Source organism: Oncorhynchus clarkii, chromosome 17, assembly GCF_045791955.1.
Source record: "Oncorhynchus clarkii lewisi isolate Uvic-CL-2024 chromosome 17, UVic_Ocla_1.0, whole genome shotgun sequence".
NCBI classification, from domain to species: Eukaryota; Metazoa; Chordata; class Actinopteri; order Salmoniformes; family Salmonidae; genus Oncorhynchus; species Oncorhynchus clarkii.
The window spans coordinates 6,627,223-6,648,226 of NC_092163.1; the positions used below are offsets into that span (position 1 = coordinate 6,627,223).

The 21,004-nt window shown below is 42.1% G+C and overlaps 1 protein-coding gene across 2 annotated transcripts in view; it reads left to right on the forward strand.

The window, feature by feature from the left end:
- The window catches only part of LOC139370090 (zinc finger protein ZFP2-like), a 46,521-nt gene extending 26,000 nt beyond the window's left edge, over positions 1-20,521 (forward strand). Inside the window, exons 1-4 of one of the 2 annotated variants that reach the window (XM_071109405.1) lie at positions 10,619-11,066; positions 11,520-11,617; positions 11,775-11,922; positions 18,545-20,521. In XM_071109405.1, the coding sequence (XP_070965506.1) occupies positions 10,850-11,066; positions 11,520-11,617; positions 11,775-11,922; positions 18,545-19,731 (1,650 nt within the window). In that variant the 5' untranslated portion in view covers positions 10,619-10,849 and the 3' untranslated portion in view covers positions 19,732-20,521. Of the gene's footprint in view, positions 1-10,618; positions 11,067-11,519; positions 11,618-11,774; positions 11,923-18,544 lie in introns of those variants that run through there. The other variant, XM_071109406.1, reaches the window with a different exon arrangement.
- The last annotated feature ends 483 nt before the right edge of the window (positions 20,522-21,004 follow it).

Sequence of the window (21,004 nt, forward strand, 5' to 3'; positions counted from 1 at the left end):
CAACCAGATTGATTCACAGTCAGTGTTGTTGAGCTGAGAATCAACCAGAGAATCAACCAGATTGATTCACAGTCAGTGTTGTTGAGCAGAGAATCAACCAGAGAATCAACCAGGTTGTTGAAGTTATTCAGGTACATAATACATTTGATTTGTTTAATTCTGTTTTATTCAATTAGAATAATTTACTCTGAATGAGAACAATCACATCTGTGAGCGTTATGCATCATAACATCGATTGACTAAATGATGACGTTGACAGATTTGTAGTAAAACCAGGGTTGGAGTCAAATCCATTTCATTTCCAGTCAATTCAGAAAGTAAACCAAATTCCACATTTTCCTCATTGAAAACCATAGAAGAGAATTGGGAATTTTCAGTTTACTTCCTGAATTTACAGGAATATTCTAAAATGGATTCAATTGGGAGGTTTTCCTCATGAATCTGCACAACAACACCCTATAATGACGAAGCAAAAACAGGATTAGAAATGTATGCAAATGCATTTTAAAATTAAAACTGAAATGTCACATTTAAATAAGTATTCAGAACCTTTACTCAGTGCTTTGTTGAAGCACCTTTGGCAGTGATTGTAGCCTCAAGCTGCCTTGGGTATGACACTACAATTTTGGCACACCTGTATTTGTGGAGTTTCTCCCATTCTTCTCTGCAGATCCTCTCAAGATCTGTCAGGGTGGATGGAGAGCGTCGCTGTGCAGCTATTTTGAGGATTTCTTCAGAGTTGTTCGGTCGGGTTCAAATCCGGGCTCTGGCTGGGCCACTCAAGGACAATCAGACCTGTCCCAAAGCCACTTCTATGTTGTCTTCGCTGTGTGCTTAGGGTCGTTGTCCTGTTGGAAGGTGAACCTTTGCCCCAGTCTGAGGTCCTGAGTGCTCTTGAGCAGGTTTTCATCAATTATCTCTCTGTACTTTGCTCTGTTCATCTTTCCCTCGATCCTGACTAGTCTCCCAGTTCCTGCCGCTGAAAAACATCCCCACACCATTTTATTTATTTATTTTATTTCACCTTTATTTAACCAGGTAGGCAAGTTGAGAACAAGTTCTCATTTACAATTGCGACCTGGCCAAGATAAAGCAAAGCAGTTCAACACATACAACGACACGGAGTTACACATGGAGTAAAACAAACATACAGTCAATAATACAGTATAAACAAGTCTATATACGATGTGAGCAAATGAGGTGAGATAAGGGAGGTAAAGGCAAAAAGGCCATGGTGGCAAAGTAGATACAATATAGCAAGTAAAACACTGGAATGGTAGATTTGCAATGGGAGAATGTGCAAAGTAGAAATAAAAATAATGGTGATAACCATGATGCTGCAACCACCACGCTTCACCGTAGGGATGGTGCCAGGTTTCTTCCAGACCTGACACTTGGTATTCAGGCCAAAGAGTTTAATCTTGGTTTCATCAGATCAGAGACTCACGTCTGTAGCCATCAATTGCTTTGAAAGGCTGGTCTTGGCTCACACCCCACCATTATCCAAGAAACCCTGGACCCACTCTAATTTGCATACCGCCCCAACAGATCCACAAATGATGCAATCTCTATTGCACTCAACACTGCCCTTTCACATCTGGACAAAAGGAATACCTATGTACAGTCGTGGCCAAACTTTTTGAGATTGATACAAATATTAATGTTCACAAAGTCTGCTGCCTCCGTTTGTATGACGGCAATTTGAAGATACTCCAGAATCTTATGAAGATCACTCTGTCATGCTGATTGAGTTCAAATTTTGTATTTTGTATTTTATTTTTTACCTTTATTTAACTAGTTAAGAACAAATTATTCCAGAATAACAGACTGGAAGCTTCAAAAGGAGGGTGGTGCTTGGAATCATTGTTCTTCCTCTGTCAACGATGGTTACCTGCAAGGAAACACGTGCCGTCATCATTGATTTGCACAAAAAGGGTTTCACATGCCAGTAAGATTGCACCTAAATCAACCATTTATCGGATCATCAAGAACTTCAAGGAGAGCGGTTCAATTGTTGTGAAGAAGGCTTCAGGGCGCCCAAGAAAGTCCAGCAAGCGCCAGGATCCTAAAGTTGATTCAGCTGCGGGATCGGGGCACCATCAGTACAGAGCTTGCTCAGGAATGGCAGCAGGCAGGTGTGAGGGCAGCAGGCAGGTGTGAGAGCATCTGCACGCACAGTGAGGCGAATACTTTTGGAGGATGGCCTGTTGTCAAGAAGGGCAGCAAAGAAGCCCCTTCTCTCCAGGAAAAATATCAGGGACAGACTGATGTTTTGCAAAAGGTACAGGGATTGGACTGCTGAGGACTGGGGTAAAGTCATTTTCTCTCATGAATCCCATTTACGATTGTTTGGGGCATCCGGAAAAAAGCTTGTCTGGAGAAGACAAGGTGAGCGCTACCATCAACCCTGTGTCATGCCAACAGTAAAGCATCCTGAGACCATTCAAGTGTGGGGTTGCTTCTCAGCCAAGGGAGTGGGCTCACTCAAAAATGTTCCTCAGAACACAGCCATGAATAAAGAATGGTACCAATACATCCTCCGAGAGCAACTTCTCCCAACCATCAATCAATCAATCATCAGTTCAATCCTCAAGAGGCGGGTGGACCAACAAAAACCCACAAATTCTGACAAACTCCAAGCATTGATTATGCAAGAATGGGCTGCCATCAGTAGCCCATTGTCTTCGCTGTGTCTTCGTTGCCTCATTTACCTTGACTAACCGGTGCCCCGGCACATTGACTCTGTACCGGTACCTCCTGTATATAGCCTCCACATTGACACTGTACTGGTACCTCCTATATATAGCCTCCACATTGACTCTGTACCGGTACCCCCTGTAAATAGCCTCCACATTGACTCTGTACTGGTACCCCCTGTAAATAGCCTCCACATTGACTCTGTACCGGTACCCCCTGTAAATAGCCTCCACATTGACTCTGTACTGGTATCTCCTGTAAATAGCCTCCACATTGACTCTGTACCGGTACCCCCTGTAAATAGCCTCCACATTGACTCTGTACTGGTAACCCCTGTATATAGCCACCACATTGACTCTGTACCGGTACCCCCTGTAAATAGCCTCCACATTTCCTCGCTATTGTTATTTTACTGCTGCTCTTTAATTATTTGTTACTTTTATTTCATCATTCTTTTTAAACATAACAATTGTTTTACTTAACAAGTATTTTTCTTAACTGCATTGTTGGTGAAGGGCTTGTAAGTCAGCATTTCACTAAGGTCTACACCGGTTGTATTCGGCACGTGAATAATAATATTTAATTTGATTTTCATACTTTTCTAATAAAACACTTTTCAACCCATATGATCTATTACGTAATAAAAGTCTAAAAAAACGTATACAAATATCATGTCATAGTGAATTCATGACATGTGAACGAACAAGCCTTTTCATACTTTATAATATACAGTGGGGAGAACAAGTATTTGATACACTGCCGATTTTGCAGGTTTTCCTACTTACAAAGCATGTAGAGGTCTGTAATTTTTATCATAGATACACTTCAACCGTGAGAGACGGAATCTAAAACAAAAATCCATAAAATCACATTTAATGATTTTTAAGTAATTAATTTGCATTTTATTGAGACCCAGAGTTACTTCTGCTGCAGAGGATAAGTTCATTAGAGTTACCAGCCTCAGAAATTGCTGCCCAAATAAATGCTTCACAGAGTTGAACTAACAGACACATCTCAATATCAACTGTTCAGAGGAGACTGTGTGAATCAGGCCTTCATGGTCGAATTGCTGCAAAGAAACCACTACTCAAGCACACCAAAAAGAAGAAGAGACTTGCTTGGGCCAAGAAACACGAGCAAGCCTTCACATTGACCCTGTACTGGTACCCCCTATATATAGCCTTCACATTGACCCTGTACTGGTACCCCCTATATATAGCCTCCACATTGACCCTGTACTGGTACCCCCTATATATAGCCTCCACATTGACCCTGTACTGGTACCCCCTGTATATAGCCTTCACATTGACCCTGTACTGGTACCTCCTGTATATAGCCTTCACATTGACCCTGTACTGGTACCCCCTATATATAGCCTCCACATTGACTCTGTACTGGTACCTCCTGTATATAGCCTTCACATTGACTCTGTACTGGTACCTCCTGTATATAGCCTCCACATTGACTCTGTACTGGTACCTCCTGTATATAGCCTTCACATTGACCCTGTACTGGTACCCCCTGTATATAGCCTCCACATTGACTCTGTACTGGTACCTCCTGTATATAGCCTCCACATTGACTCTGTACTGGTACCTCCTGTATACAGCCTCCACATTGACTCTGTACTGGTACCTCCTGTATATAGTCTCCACATTGACTCTGTACTGGTACCTCCTGTATATAGCCTCCACATTGACTCTGTACTGGTACCTCCTGTATATAGCCTCCACATTGACTCTGTACTGGTACCTCCTGTATATAGTCTCCACATTGACTCTGTACCGGTACCCCCTGTATATAGCCTCCACATTGACTCTATACTGGTACCTCCTGTATATAGCCTCCACATTGACTCGGTACTGGTACCCCCTGTATATAGCCTCCACATTGACTCTGTACTGGTACCTCCTGTATATAGCCTCCACATTGACTCTGTACTGGTACCCCCTGTATATAGCCTCCACATTGACTCTGTACTGGTACCTCCTGTATATATAGCCTCCACATTGACTCTGTACTGGTACCCCCTGTATATAGCCTCCACATTGACTCTGTACTGGTACCTCCTGTATATAGCCTCCACATTGACTCTGTACTGGTACCCCCTGTATATAGCCTCCACATTGACTCTGTACTGGTACCTCCTGTATATAGCCTCCACATTGACTCTGTACTGGTACCTCCTATATATAGCCTCCACATTGACTCGGTACTGGTACCTCCTGTATATAGCCTCCACATTGACTCTGTACTGGTACCCCCTGTATATAGCCTCCACATTGACTCTGTACTGGTACCTCCTGTATATAGCCTCCACATTGACTCTGTACTGGTACCTCCTGTATATAGCCTCCACATTGACTCTGTACTGGTACCTCCTGTATATAGCCTCCACATTGACTCTGTACTGGTACCTCCTGTATATAGCCTCCACATTGACTCTGTACTGGTACCTCCTGTATATAGTCTCCACATTGACTCTGTACCGGTACCCCCTGTATATAGCCTCCACATTGACTCTATACTGGTACCTCCTGTATATAGCCTCCACATTGACTCGGTACTGGTACCCCCTGTATATAGCCTCCACATTGACTCTGTACTGGTACCTCCTGTATATAGCCTCCACATTGACTCTGTACTGGTACCCCCTGTATATAGCCTCCACATTGACTCTGTACTGGTACCTCCTGTATATAGCCTCCACATTGACTCTGTACTGGTACCCCCTGTATATAGCCTCCACATTGACTCTGTACTGGTACCTCCTGTATATAGCCTCCACATTGACTCTGTACTGGTACCCCCTGTATATAGCCTCCACATTGACTCTGTACTGGTACCTCCTGTATATAGCCTCCACATTGACTCTGTACTGGTACCTCCTATATATAGCCTCCACATTGACTCGGTACTGGTACCTCCTGTATATAGCCTCCACATTGACTCTGTACTGGTACCCCCTGTATATAGCCTCCACATTGACTCTGTACTGGTACCTCCTGTATATAGCCTCCACATTGACTCTGTACTGGTACCTCCTGTATATAGCCTCCACATTGACTCTGTACTGGTACCTCCTGTATATAGCCTCCACATTGACTCTGTACTGGTACCTCCTGTATATAGCCTCCACATTGACTCTGTACTGGTACCTCCTGTATATAGCCTCCACATTGACTCTGTACTGGTACCTCCTGTATATAGCCTCCACATTGACTCTGTACTGGTACCTCCTGTATATAGCCTCCACATTGACTCTGTACTGGTACCCCCTGTATATAGCCTCCACATTGACTCTGTACTGGTACCTCCTGTATATAGCCTCCACATTGACTCTGTACTGGTACCCCCTGTATATAGTCTCCACATTGACTCTGTACTGGTACCTCCTGTATATAGTCTCCACATTGACTCTGTACTGGTACCCCCTGTATATAGTCTCCACATTGACTCTGTACTGGTACCCCCTGTATATAGTCTCCACATTGACTCTGTACTGGTACCCCCTGTATATAGCCTCCACATTGACTCTGTACTGGTACCTCCTGTATATAGCCTCCACATTGACTCTGTACTGGTACCCCCTGTATATAGTCTCCACATTGACTCTGTACTGGTACCCCCTGTATATAGCCTCCACATTGACTCTGTACTGGTACCTCCTGTATATAGCCTCCACATTGACTCTGTACTGGTACCCCCTGTATATAGTCTCCACATTGACTCTGTACTGGTACCCCCTGTATATAGTCTCCACATTGACTCTGTACTGGTACCTCCTGTATATAGTCTCCACATTGACTCTGTACTGGTACCCCCTGTATATAGTCTCCACATTGACTCTGTACTGGTACCCCCTGTATATAGTCTCCACATTGACTCTGTACTGGTACCCCCTGTATATAGCCTCCACATTGACTCTGTACTGGTACCTCCTGTATATAGCCTCCACATTGACTCTGTACTGGTACCTCCTGTATATAGTCTCCACATTGACTCTGTACTGGTACCCCCTGTATATAGTCTCCACATTGACTCTGTACTGGTACCCCCTGTATATAGCCTCCACATTGGCTCTGTACTGGTACCTCCTGTATATAGCCTCCACATTGACTCTGTACTGGTACCCCCTGTATATAGCCTCCACATTGACTCTGTACTGGTACCTCCTGTATATAGCCTCCACATTGACTCTGTACTGGTACCCCCTGTATACAGCCTCCACATTGACTCTGTACTGGTACCCCCTGTATATAGCCTCCACATTGACTCTGTACTGGTACCTCTTGTATATAGCCTCCACATTGACTCTGTACCGGTACCCCCTGTATATAGCCTCCACATTGACTCTGTACTGGTACCTCCTGTATATAGCCTCCACATTGACTCTGTACCGGTACCTCCTGTATATAGCCTCCACATTGACTCTGTACTGGTACCTCCTGTATATAGCCTTCACATTGACTCTGTACTGGTACCCCCTATATATAGCCTCCACATTGACTCTGTACTGGTACCTCCTGTATATAGCCTCCACATTGACTCTGTACTGGTAACCCCTGTATATAGCCTCCACATTGACTCTGTACTGGTACCTCCTGTATATAGCCTCCACATTGACTCTGTACTGGTACCCCCTGTATATAGCCTCCACATTGACTCTGTACTGGTACCCCCTGTATATAGCCTCCACATTGACTCTGTACTGGTACCTCCTGTATATAGCCTCCACATTGACTCTGTACTGGTACCCCCTGTATACAGCCTCCACATTGACTCTGTACTGGTACCCCCTGTATATAGCCTCCACATTGACTCTGTACTGGTACCTCCTGTATATAGCCTCCACATTGACTCTGTACTGGTACCTCCTGTATACAGCCTCCACATTGACTCTGTACTGGTACCTCCTGTATATAGTCTCCACATTGACTCTGTACTGGTACCTCCTGTATATAGCCTCCACATTGACTCTGTACTGGTACCTCCTGTATATAGCCTCCACATTGACTCTGTACTGGTACCTCCTGTATATAGTCTCCACATTGACTCTGTACCGGTACCCCCTGTATATAGCCTCCACATTGACTCTATACTGGTACCTCCTGTATATAGCCTCCACATTGACTCGGTACTGGTACCCCCTGTATATAGCCTCCACATTGACTCTGTACTGGTACCTCCTGTATATAGCCTCCACATTGACTCTGTACTGGTACCCCCTGTATATAGCCTCCACATTGACTCTGTACTGGTACCTCCTGTATATAGCCTCCACATTGACTCTGTACTGGTACCCCCTGTATATAGCCTCCACATTGACTCTGTACTGGTACCTCCTGTATATAGCCTCCACATTGACTCTGTACTGGTACCCCCTGTATATAGCCTCCACATTGACTCTGTACTGGTACCTCCTGTATATAGCCTCCACATTGACTCTGTACTGGTACCTCCTATATATAGCCTCCACATTGACTCGGTACTGGTACCTCCTGTATATAGCCTCCACATTGACTCTGTACTGGTACCCCCTGTATATAGCCTCCACATTGACTCTGTACTGGTACCTCCTGTATATAGCCTCCACATTGACTCTGTACTGGTACCTCCTGTATATAGCCTCCACATTGACTCTGTACTGGTACCTCCTGTATATAGCCTCCACATTGACTCTGTACTGGTACCTCCTGTATATAGCCTCCACATTGACTCTGTACTGGTACCTCCTGTATATAGTCTCCACATTGACTCTGTACCGGTACCCCCTGTATATAGCCTCCACATTGACTCTATACTGGTACCTCCTGTATATAGCCTCCACATTGACTCGGTACTGGTACCCCCTGTATATAGCCTCCACATTGACTCTGTACTGGTACCTCCTGTATATAGCCTCCACATTGACTCTGTACTGGTACCCCCTGTATATAGCCTCCACATTGACTCTGTACTGGTACCTCCTGTATATAGCCTCCACATTGACTCTGTACTGGTACCCCCTGTATATAGCCTCCACATTGACTCTGTACTGGTACCTCCTGTATATAGCCTCCACATTGACTCTGTACTGGTACCCCCTGTATATAGCCTCCACATTGACTCTGTACTGGTACCTCCTGTATATAGCCTCCACATTGACTCTGTACTGGTACCTCCTATATATAGCCTCCACATTGACTCGGTACTGGTACCTCCTGTATATAGCCTCCACATTGACTCTGTACTGGTACCCCCTGTATATAGCCTCCACATTGACTCTGTACTGGTACCTCCTGTATATAGCCTCCACATTGACTCTGTACTGGTACCTCCTGTATATAGCCTCCACATTGACTCTGTACTGGTACCTCCTGTATATAGCCTCCACATTGACTCTGTACTGGTACCTCCTGTATATAGCCTCCACATTGACTCTGTACTGGTACCTCCTGTATATAGCCTCCACATTGACTCTGTACTGGTACCTCCTGTATATAGCCTCCACATTGACTCTGTACTGGTACCTCCTGTATATAGCCTCCACATTGACTCTGTACTGGTACCCCCTGTATATAGCCTCCACATTGACTCTGTACTGGTACCTCCTGTATATAGCCTCCACATTGACTCTGTACTGGTACCCCCTGTATATAGTCTCCACATTGACTCTGTACTGGTACCTCCTGTATATAGTCTCCACATTGACTCTGTACTGGTACCCCCTGTATATAGTCTCCACATTGACTCTGTACTGGTACCCCCTGTATATAGTCTCCACATTGACTCTGTACTGGTACCCCCTGTATATAGCCTCCACATTGACTCTGTACTGGTACCTCCTGTATATAGCCTCCACATTGACTCTGTACTGGTACCCCCTGTATATAGTCTCCACATTGACTCTGTACTGGTACCCCCTGTATATAGCCTCCACATTGACTCTGTACTGGTACCTCCTGTATATAGCCTCCACATTGACTCTGTACTGGTACCCCCTGTATATAGTCTCCACATTGACTCTGTACTGGTACCCCCTGTATATAGTCTCCACATTGACTCTGTACTGGTACCTCCTGTATATAGTCTCCACATTGACTCTGTACTGGTACCCCCTGTATATAGTCTCCACATTGACTCTGTACTGGTACCCCCTGTATATAGCCTCCACATTGACTCTGTACTGGTACCTCCTGTATATAGCCTCCACATTGACTCTGTACTGGTACCCCCTGTATATAGTCTCCACATTAACTCTGTACTGGTTAAAATAATGCAAAAACAAAGTGTAGGAGAAGTAAATAAATGGCAATATGTGCCATGTAAAAAAGCTAACGTTTGAGTTCCTTGCTCAGAACATGAGAACATATGAAAGCTGGTGGTTCCTTTTAACATGAGACTTAAATATTCCCAGGTAAGAGGTTTTAGGTTGTAGTTAATATAGTATTTATAGAACTATTTCTCTCTATACCATTTGTATTTCATATACCTTTGACTATTGGATGTTCTTATAGGCACTCTAGTATTGCCAGTGTAACAGTATAGCTTCCGTCCCTCTCCTCGCCCCTACCTGTTTACAGGATGATTTGTATCTTATAGAGCGTGGCTTTAAGGGAGTATGGTCACATGTAGATTAAAACGATTGTGAAAAATGAACAGAGGAAATGTGTATTAACACACTACCTATTCATAGAAGTATTTATTCATCATCTACATATTCATATTAAGCTTCTACGTCTGTGTACCGGAACGTATTATTTGGAAGAGAAAATATATCAGTTTATTATTAAATAATTATGACGTTCTTTCCAATACAAAAAGTGTAGTAACTATTGTTTCCAAACTGCGTTACCCACTCCAGTCAGCAGATGGCGATGAGCGTCTTTCAGTTGACTCTTCTTTCGTGACGTATAATGGACTGGACGGACGCTTCTTCAGGAACAACAAGGCGCAAACTCTTTCAACCACGTCGGTAGCTTGCTAGCCAACATAAAAGTGAAAGATTGACGCTTTAGACCATCTTAATGTACATTATCTAATCTCAGTGTTTTAAACGATTTTCGGTTAACGTATCAACTGGTTCAATTTGCAAACGTGTTAAAGATTGATACTGAGCCTAGCACTAGGCTAGACGCTAATGCTAGCTAGCTAGCTAACATCCCTGACCATGAGCTCACTAAACTACTCCTCCCTTGCTAATGAAGAGGGGGTCTGCTGTATGGAGAAAGAATCTTTCAGAATGAAAAAGGAGGAAGAGGAGGCTGTTATAGTGAAAGAAGAGAAAGAACCGTTTAGAGAGGAAGATGATGCTATCTCAATAAAGGTGAAGGAGGAAGACGTTTTGGGGGTGAAAGAGGAAGAGACAGAATATCAGATTAACACCAGTGAGTACTGTCTTAAACAGGGACACAAACTATGCCGTTGTTGAACTAATGTGGGGTTTGAAAGTGGCATTCTACTGAAGTTCTACACTTGAATATGTTGTTCAGTACTGTAGGAATTGTTAAAGGGTCAATCTGCCATTGGTTCATATATTTTAGGGACTTTTCAATTAGATGTATTGAATTTTCCATGTGGTCTACATTAAAGTTCCCCTCATCTAATATAACAGGCTGTTAAAATTCAATATTGGTGCATATTTTCTACTTAAAATAACAAAGGGATGCAAAAGCCACCCATTTTGTGGAACGACCCTTTTACATTTGCATCACAAACAATATTTTAGGAAATCATGATGAAAGTGGCCATTTTAGACATATGCATGCCTCTTGTAAGACTCTATGATTGCAATAGATGGTCATAAGTTTACCATCTGTTTGATGTTCTCATTCACACAGGAGAGACACATGACTATCGTGGATCCTCTGGGGAGCCTCAACAACATCCTGATGCTGACGAGGAAGAGAAGAGTCTTTCCAGATCAGAACACCAGATGGTACAGCTTGGTCTGGTCTAGCATACAGCTTGGTCTGGTCTAGCATACAGCTTTCTCTATTGGGGTCTGGGCTGGGTTTCTGTAGAGCACTTCATGACAACAGTGACATCAGCATCCATAATGATGTGCGTCTGTGTCCCCTCTTTATGGTTACCAGGACAACGCTAGCCCTTCCACCCTCTCGGAGTCCCCGTGTCATGCCTCTCCTGTTAGCACCTTGCTGCTGGTGGACTGCAGGAAAACAATGGGGCTGAGTGGAACTGTGGGAGGAGGAGAAGAGAGGAAAGGATCAGATTTGACTCAAAGTAAGTGCTGTAGTTTAGTTTGAACAAATAAATAGATATATTCATTGGTATCTGTTACCACGACAACCAGCAGAGTTCTGTTCGTTGTCAGGAAGATAGACTGATGGATATGGATGTTATGAATATCATAACACTGAAAAAGGATTCTGCCAATGAAAAGAGAGAAATCAGTAGACCATATAAAACCTTGATTAAAGTCAGCTTTGGAGAGAAAGTTTCAAGATGATCCAATGTAAGGTGCTTGTTTTACAAAAACTTTTTCTCAAAACATTATGGATGTTACATTGCCTGTCCCAGTCAACCCCCCTATCTTTACTAGACTGTAGAACAGGCAAACTAAACTCAAGACACTGTTAATTAATAAACTAATACTGGAGGAAAGCTGTGATCAGGCTGCCTACTCAAGAGAAAGCTTCGAACTGTAACCAGTGCCTGCAACCTGGTTCAGGTTATCAATCAACCTACCAGGGTAGTTACAAACAGTCCAGAAATTGAATCAACATATTTTGATCATATCTTTACTATTGCTGCAGAAATGTGTTTGAAAGCAGTATCCAAATTCATCGGCTGTTGTGATCACAATATAGTAGTCATATCTAGGACAACCAAAGTTCCAAAAGGCTGGGCCTAATGTTCTATATAAGAGGTCATACAATTGTTTGTGGTGATTCCTATGTTGTTGATGTTATTAGGTTGTTTATTTTCACAGTAATTAACTCACGGACACTAGAGAAGCTTTAACCAAGTTTAATTATTCCCAAAGGTTCTGTACATCTGTAATTCAGACAACCCAACATTTGTTCCATCCAGATATATATCCCACTTAAGACACTCCTCCTTCTCTCCAATCCTTACATCTTATGGTTCCACAGGAAGAGAGTTTAGAGGGTAACAGGATACCAGACCTTTATCTCCCTGATGAGAATCTGTCCTGACCTCAACCTCTCCTTCATCTAATCCACAGATGTTCGTCTGCCTCCCCTGTTTCACACTTTGCTCTCCTCTCGTCCACCCAACACATTCCAAAGCCACCTGTCTTTCTTCAGAGAACCATTAACTTCTGACATAACAGCCAGTCTCTTTCACTTCCTATCACTTCTTTAATGTCTCCATGTTCAAAGTTTGGCCGATTCCAACAATGAAAACAATATTTGTTGGTCCGTGGTGTGTAATGACGAGCAACCAGACGCTGCCCTTGACACGTTTATGAAATTGCTTATCCCAGTTACTAATAAGCAAGCACCCATTAAGAAAATGACTAAAAACTGTTAAATCCACGTGGATTGATGAGGAATTTAAAAATGGTATGATGAAGAGGGAGGCAAAAGAGATGGCATATAGGTCTGGCTGAATAACTGATTGGCAAACCTATTGCAAATTGAGAAATCATGTGACTAAACTGAATAAAAAGAAGAAACTACACTATGAAACAAAGATAAATGACATGAAGAATGATTGTAAAAAGCTTTGGAACACCTTCAATTACATTTTGGGTAAAACAATCAACAATGGCATGGTGTCTGACAACGTGGATGGAAAATGATTGAGGATAATAGTGGCCGATATAGCCAGTTCTATTCGCATTATCTTCAATTTAAGCCCACTAGAAAGTGTGTTCCCTAGTGAGACAGCATAGGATAACACAGCATTATCGGCATAATTCATCGTTCAGCTTTGTCTCCTAAAACATGTTATTTTCTCAAACTCAGAACCATAAACCAATCCTCCAGGCATATATCAAATCCATCCTATCTTGACAAGATCACAGAGACACACTGACTGGCACACAGACATTGTGGAGCCAAGAGATACACGCTTGACCTCTCCCCTCTCTCCGGCCCAAACAACTTAGTCTTGACATAGAACAGATACTGCAACCCCGCCACAGTATTATACAAAAATAACATTCTGATGAGAAGTAACTTACAAACATATGATGAATATAAAACATCTATGTTACCAACCAATTCTGATTATTCCCCAACACCTGTCTAACAGAACACAGTGTTCTTTAATGGAAGCCTGTACAACAAAATCAAGGTAGAATCAGGAATTCCCCAGGGCAGCTGTTTGGCACCTTCTTTTTTCAATCTTTACCAACAACATGCCAGTGACATTTAAGTAAAGCCAGTGTGTCTATGTATGCGGATGACTCAACACTGTACACGTCAGCTACTACAGCGACTGAAATGACTGCAACATTTAACATAGAGCTGCAGTTAGTTTGAGAATGGGTGGCAAGGAATAAGTTAGTCCTAAATATTTCTGATCACCTTAAGTTACATGGCCTACTACGCTAATTCTGTAGCGGTGGGGGGTAAATATGAAGATTTTGTTGGTGCGCCAGGCATGTATTAACCCTAGTTATTAAACTTAGTTATTACATATTATAACATTGTTATTATTATTATTAAATATTATTACATCCGAAAGGATGAGAGTAGAATAGATAGAGTGATGCTTCCAGACACATTCTAAACATGGTGGAGACTTAGAGGACTGTAGCATCTAATGATGAAGCATTATGGAGTCTTAAAGGAGGACTGTAGCATCTAATGATGAACCATTATGGAGTCTTAAAGGAGGACTGTAGCATCATGTAGCATCATCATCACTGTAGTCACCGGGAATTCATTTCAATTAACATGTGTGCCTTTTTTAGAAGTTGAGTTGTGGAATTTCTTTCCTTATAACCTGTTTGGGATAGGGGGCAGTATTTTCACGTCTGGATGAAAAGCGTTCCCAAAGTAAACTACCTGCCGAGAAGCTAGGATATGCATATAATTGGTAGGTTTGGATAGAAAACACTCTAAAGTTTCTAAAACTGTTAAAATAATGTCTGTGTGTATATCATAACTTATTTGGCAGGTGAAACCCCGAGGACAAACCATCCAGGAGGAATTTTTTGTTGTTGAGGTGACTCTGTTTTCAAATGGTTTTGTGTGGCACTTGGTTGCAGTTCCTATTGCTTCCACTAGATGTCAAAAGTCTTTAGAAATTGGTTGATGTTTTTCTTTAGAGAAATGAAGAAGTTCGGCTATTCAGAACGAGGGTCCAGCCTCGTGCTCTCTAATGTTTTGATGCGCACTCCAGGTTGGATTAGGAAAGTTGTTTCAAATGTTTGGACAGCATTTACAGGTATCGTATTAGATATTTTGTAGTCATGCTGGGCGAGTTGAAACCAGTGTTTTTATTTAAATCAAACGCGCCAAATAAATGGACATTTTGGAGATATAACAACGGAATTAATCGAACAAAAGGACCATTTGTGATGTTTATGGGACATATTGGAGTGCCAAAAGAAGAAGCTCTTCAAAGGTAAGGCACGAATTATATCGTTATTTCTGAGGTTTGTGTCGTGCCTGGCGGGTTTAAATATGATTGTCATGTGTTTGTTTGATGGGGTGCTGTCCTCAGATAATCGCATGGTTCGCTTCTGCCGTAAAGCCTTTTTGAAATCCGACACGGTGGCTAGATTAACAAGAAGTTAAGCTTTGCACTTGTGAATGCATGAAAGTTAAATATTTCTAATAAATTAAAAAATACTTTGGACTCTGCAATTTCACCGGATGTTGTCAACGTTCCGCTAGCAGGTTTTAATGTGTTTTAACCTTTTGGAACTACTCCTCCCGGATCCGGGAGAATTGTCATCAACTACACTAATTAGCATAACGCAACGGACAAAAAATCTTACTAGAAAATATTCATATTCATGAAATCACAAGTGAAATATAGTGAAACACAGCTTAGCCTTTTGTTAATCACCCTGTCATCTCAGATTTTGAAATTATGCTTTACAGCCAAAGCAAGACAAGCATTTGTGTAAGTTTATCGATAGCCTAGCATAGTATTATGTCCAGCTAGCAGCAGGGAGCTTGGTCACGAAAATCAGAAAAGCAATCAAATTCAATCGTTTACCTTTGATGAGCTTCGGATGTTTTCACCCACGAGACTCCCAGTGAGACAGCAAATGTTAATTTTGTTCCATAAAGATGATTTTTTATAGCCAAAATACCTCTGTTTATTCTTCACGTTTTGTTGAGAAAAAAACTCCAAATTAGATCCATAATACCGCCAGAAACATGGCAAACCTTTTTTATAATCAATCCTCAAGGTGTTTTTCAAATATTTATTTGATAATATATCAACCAGGACAATTGGCTTTTCACGAGGAGCGAGAGGCACAATGGCCGCCTTTGTCTATTACGCACAAATCAATCTGAGAGCCACCACCTGACCACTGACACAATGTTGTCGTTCACGCTCATTTTTCAAAATAAAAACCTGAAACTATGTCTAGTGACTGTAGACACATTAGGGAAGCTATAGAAAAAGGAATCTGGTTGATATCCCTTTCAATGGTCAATAGGGATGCATAGGAACGCAGAGGTTTCAAAATGAGAGTCACTTCCTGATTGGATTTTTCTCAGGCTTTCGCCTCCAATATCAGTTCTGTTATATTCACAGACAATATTTTTACAGTGTTGGAAACGTTTGTGTTTTCTATCCTAAGCTGTCAATTATATGCATATTCTAGCACCTGGTCCTGAGAAATAGCCCGTTTGAACGTTATTTTTCCAAAAATGAAAATAGTGCCCCCTAGTTTCAAGAGTTAATGTGCTATAACAGGTTTTAATGTATTTGAGCCAATCAGTTGTGTTGTGACAAGGTAGGGGGGTATACAGAAGATAGCCCTATTGGGTAAAAGACGAAGTCCATATTATGTCAAGAACAGCTCAAATAAGCAAAGAGAAGCAACAGTCCATCATTACTTTAAAGACCACCACAAGAATGGAAGACCCAGAGTTACTTCTGATGCATAAGTTCATTAGAGTTACCAGCCTTAGAAATTGCAGCCCAAATAAATGCTTCACAAAGTTCAAGTAACAGACACATCTCAACATCATCGATTCAGAGGAGACTGCGTGAATCAGGCCTTCATGGTCGAATTGCTGCAAGGAAACCACTACTAAAGGACACCGATAAGAAGAAGAGACTTACTTGGGCGAAGAAACATGAGCAATGGACATTAGTGGTGGATATCTGTCCTCTGATGAGTCCAAATTTGAGTATTTGGTTCCGAGCGTCATGTCTTTTTGAGACGAGGAGTAGATGAACAGATTATCTCCGCATGTGTGGTTCCCACCGTGAAGCATGGAGGAGGAGATGTGATGGTGTGCGGATGCTTTGCTATTGACAATGTCAGTGATTTAATTATTCAAGTCACACTTAACCAGCATGACTACCACAGCATTCTGCAGCTATATGCCATCCCATCTGGTTTGGGATTAGTCCCACTGTCATTTGTTTTTCAACAGGACAATGACCCAACACACCTCCAGGTTGTGTAAGAGCTATTTGACCAAGATGGAGTGCTGCATCAGATGACCTGGCCTCGACCTCACCCAAATCGAGATGGTTTGGGATTAGTTGGATCGCAGAGTGAAGGAAAAGCAGCTTACAAGTTCTCAGCATATATGGGAACTCCTACAAGACTGTTGGAAAAGGATTCCAGGTGAAGCTGGTTGAGAGAAAGCAAGGGTGGCAACTTTTGAAGAATAAAATATATACTTTATTCTAACACTTGTGGTTACTACATGATTCCATGTGTTTTTTAATAATTTTGATGTCTTCTCCATTATTTTACTATGTAGAAAATAGTAAAAATGAAGAAAACCCCTTGAATGAGTAGGTGAGTCCAACCTTTTGACTGGTACTGTACATTCAATTCCGTAACAGCTCCAGTGGACATTCCTGCAGTCAGCATGCCAATTGCCCGCTCCCTCAGAGATCTGTGGCATTGTTGTGTGACCAAACTGCACATTTTCGAGTAGCCTTGTATTACCCCCAGCACAGGGTGCACCTGTGTAACAATCACGCTGTTCAATCAGCTTCTTGATATGCCACACCTGTCAGGTGGATGGATTATCTTGGCAAAGAATAAATGTTGACTAACAGGGATGTAAAAAATTCTGCAATCTTTTTTTTCAGCTCATGAAACATCCAACACTTTACATGTTGCGTTTATATTTTTGTTTATTGTAGTTACTATCAGTTTTAGGAACATTTACCCAAATATTTCACCTTATTTTTTACTTTACCCAAAATATGACATCAGCGATAATCAAAATGTTGAAAATCTGTGAATGTCTAAATAAGAAATTGGTCCAATTAAACAGCAATGTGTCGAACCCTTTCAACAACGGGGAGATGTTACTGATGTGCTTTGTATCTGCGACGTAAAAACAAGTTTGACTTCCACACAAAATTACTTCTTTAGTTATTTTATGTTTAAGGAAGTGTGTAGGTCACATTATGTATCATACAGCTATGAATGTTATATATTTAGAACCACCTGTTCAATTGGAATCCAGCGACGTCTGTGTCTTCAGTGTCCTAGAACTGTCCAGGTTTTTGTGTTCTGACTTGTAAAACAGGATGAATAAAATATGTAATGTAAACATAGCAGTAATTACCAGGAAGCTCTACATTTGTTTTAAAATCACACTAAGATTGTTAAAACTGGCCTCAGGTTATTGAGAGATCTGATTTAGGATGCAAGGTTGTTTTATCATGTGGTTTCATTCGGGTCTCTATTTAAAAATAACACTATCTTTGGCAGGAGAAAGACCAGACTCAGAGGAACCAGAGCCAGGGACGTCCAAACCAGCAAGACGACACCAGTGCTCCCACTGTGGAAAGAGTTGTAACCAGAAAGCACAACTGAAAGCTCATGAGAGAATACACACAGGAGAGAAGCCTTACCACTGCTCCCAATGTGGAAAGTGTTTCAACCAGAGAGGAGACCTGAAACAACATGAGAGAATACACACAGGAGAGAAGCCTTTTCACTGCTCCCAGTGTGGAAAGTGTTTCAACCATTCAGGGAAGCTGAAACGGCATGAGAGAATACACACAGGAGAGAAGCCTTACCACTGCTCCCAGTGTGGAAATTGTTTCGCCAGTTCGGGGGTGTTGAAACAACACGAGAGAATACACACAGGAGAGAAGCCTTACCACTGCTCCCAATGTGGAAAGTGTTACGCCCGGTCGGGGATGCTGAAAGAACATGAGAGAATACACACAGGAGAGAAGCCTTACCACTGCTCCCAATGTGGAAAGTGTTTCAACTATTCAGGGATGCTGAAAGAACATGAGAGAATACACACAGGAGAGAAGCCTTACCACTGCTCCCAATGTGGAAAGTGTTTCAACCATTCAGGCAAGCTGAAACGGCATGAGAGAATACACACAGGAGAGAAGCCTTACCACTGCTCCCAATGTGGAAAGTGTTTCATCAGTTCGGAGGTGCTGAAACGGCATGAGAGAATACACACAGGAGAGAAGCCTTACCACTGCTCCCAATGTGGAAAGTGTTTCAACCATTCGGGGATGCTGAAGGAACATGAGAGAATACACACAGGAGAGAAGCCGTACCACTGCTCCCAATGTGGAAAGTGTTTCACCCTGAGAGGACACCTGAAACAACACGAGAAAATACACACAGGAGAGAAGCCTTACCACTGCTCCCAATGTGGAAAGTGTTTCGTCCGTTTGGGGGACCTGAAACTACATGAGAGAATACACACAGGAGAAAAGCCTTACCACTGCTCCCAATGTGGAAAGTGTTTCACCCGGTCGGGGATGCTGAAACGACACGAGAGAATACACACAGGAGAGAAGCCTTACCACTGCTCCCAATGTGGAAAGTGTTTCACCCGGTCGGGGATGCTGAAACAACATGAGAGAATACACACAGGAGAGAAGCCTTACCACTCCTCCCAGGGTGCAAACCATTTGCCCATTTAGGAAGCCTGAAAGAACACATTAGACTGCACACAGAGGAGAAGGGTTATAAAAGCTCAGACTGTGGGAAAACACATTACTCATAAGTCACTTAAACGTCATTAGAGATTCCACACAGGAGAGAGAAATGACTTCTCTTAGCGTGTATGTTGATATTTCACATCACATTGACTTAAAATTCATCAGAGAACATACACAGTGCTCCCGTTGTCTTATATTGTTGACTGACAATGTGTTTACCTGTCTTTACCATATGAAATTAAATGGTACAGGGGATACTCAAACATATATTTGTTTGTTTTTATTAGAAAACATGAAGTGAATATGGAGTCTGTCAGTTTGAATATAAAGAAGATCAGGTTCCTTCTTTTAAACTCTGTGTGTTTATCTGGGTGTGTCATTCCTCCAGCACTACAGATAATCAAGTGATATTTGGATGTGATGCATTTGTTCCATTGTTGACATTTGCATTGTTGGCCCACTGATGATTTAATGAAATGAAAATGTTCAGACTCTGTAATGGAAAATGTTAATTGTTTGTGTGTCCACATAACTGAGTATGTGACTAACCTTGTGAAACTGTCCTATTATAAGCTCCTGTTTTTGGGACTATCATCCTGTGTTGCAAACCAATTTGCACCTGTGTCCTTGTATGAATAAAGTCCCGCCCAGGAACAGGAAACTATAAAGATATTTGCTAATCACTCAATGCTTCAGGAATTCAGACTGTCTACACTGCGCTGTGTAACTCTGTTATTCTCTCTGAGCTCAGAAATAAAGAATCTTGGTTTGACTTGGACTCCAGCAGATCCTTAGTTTATAATATCCACCACAACTCGCCCATGGATTGCTGTTTATTATTGTCTCAATGAAGAGTTCCTCTTTCCACTTTCCTGGGGGCATTTACAAGCCTCCCACTGGTTGAATAAACGTTGTTACCCAAATTATGAGATTATTATTTTATTTGTCAAATGGCAACCAAGCATCGATCATCATGTCACCAGAATAAGAACCTCAAAATGTATTGGAAAGGAGCATCAAGCTCATCACATGTAGTTTCACCACCCTGTGAAGTTCATAACTTATTTCATCTGTAGCCTAATAAACTACATAGGTTCCCAAGTCATAGTGGGAGGACCTGACAACATATCATCATGTGACTCCAAGTTAACTAAGATATGATGGTTATTATATAAATAATAACAAGTAGTTCTATCTGATGTCATAATTCACCCCTCTGATAATCAAGTGATATTTGGAATGTCTGAGTAGTTCT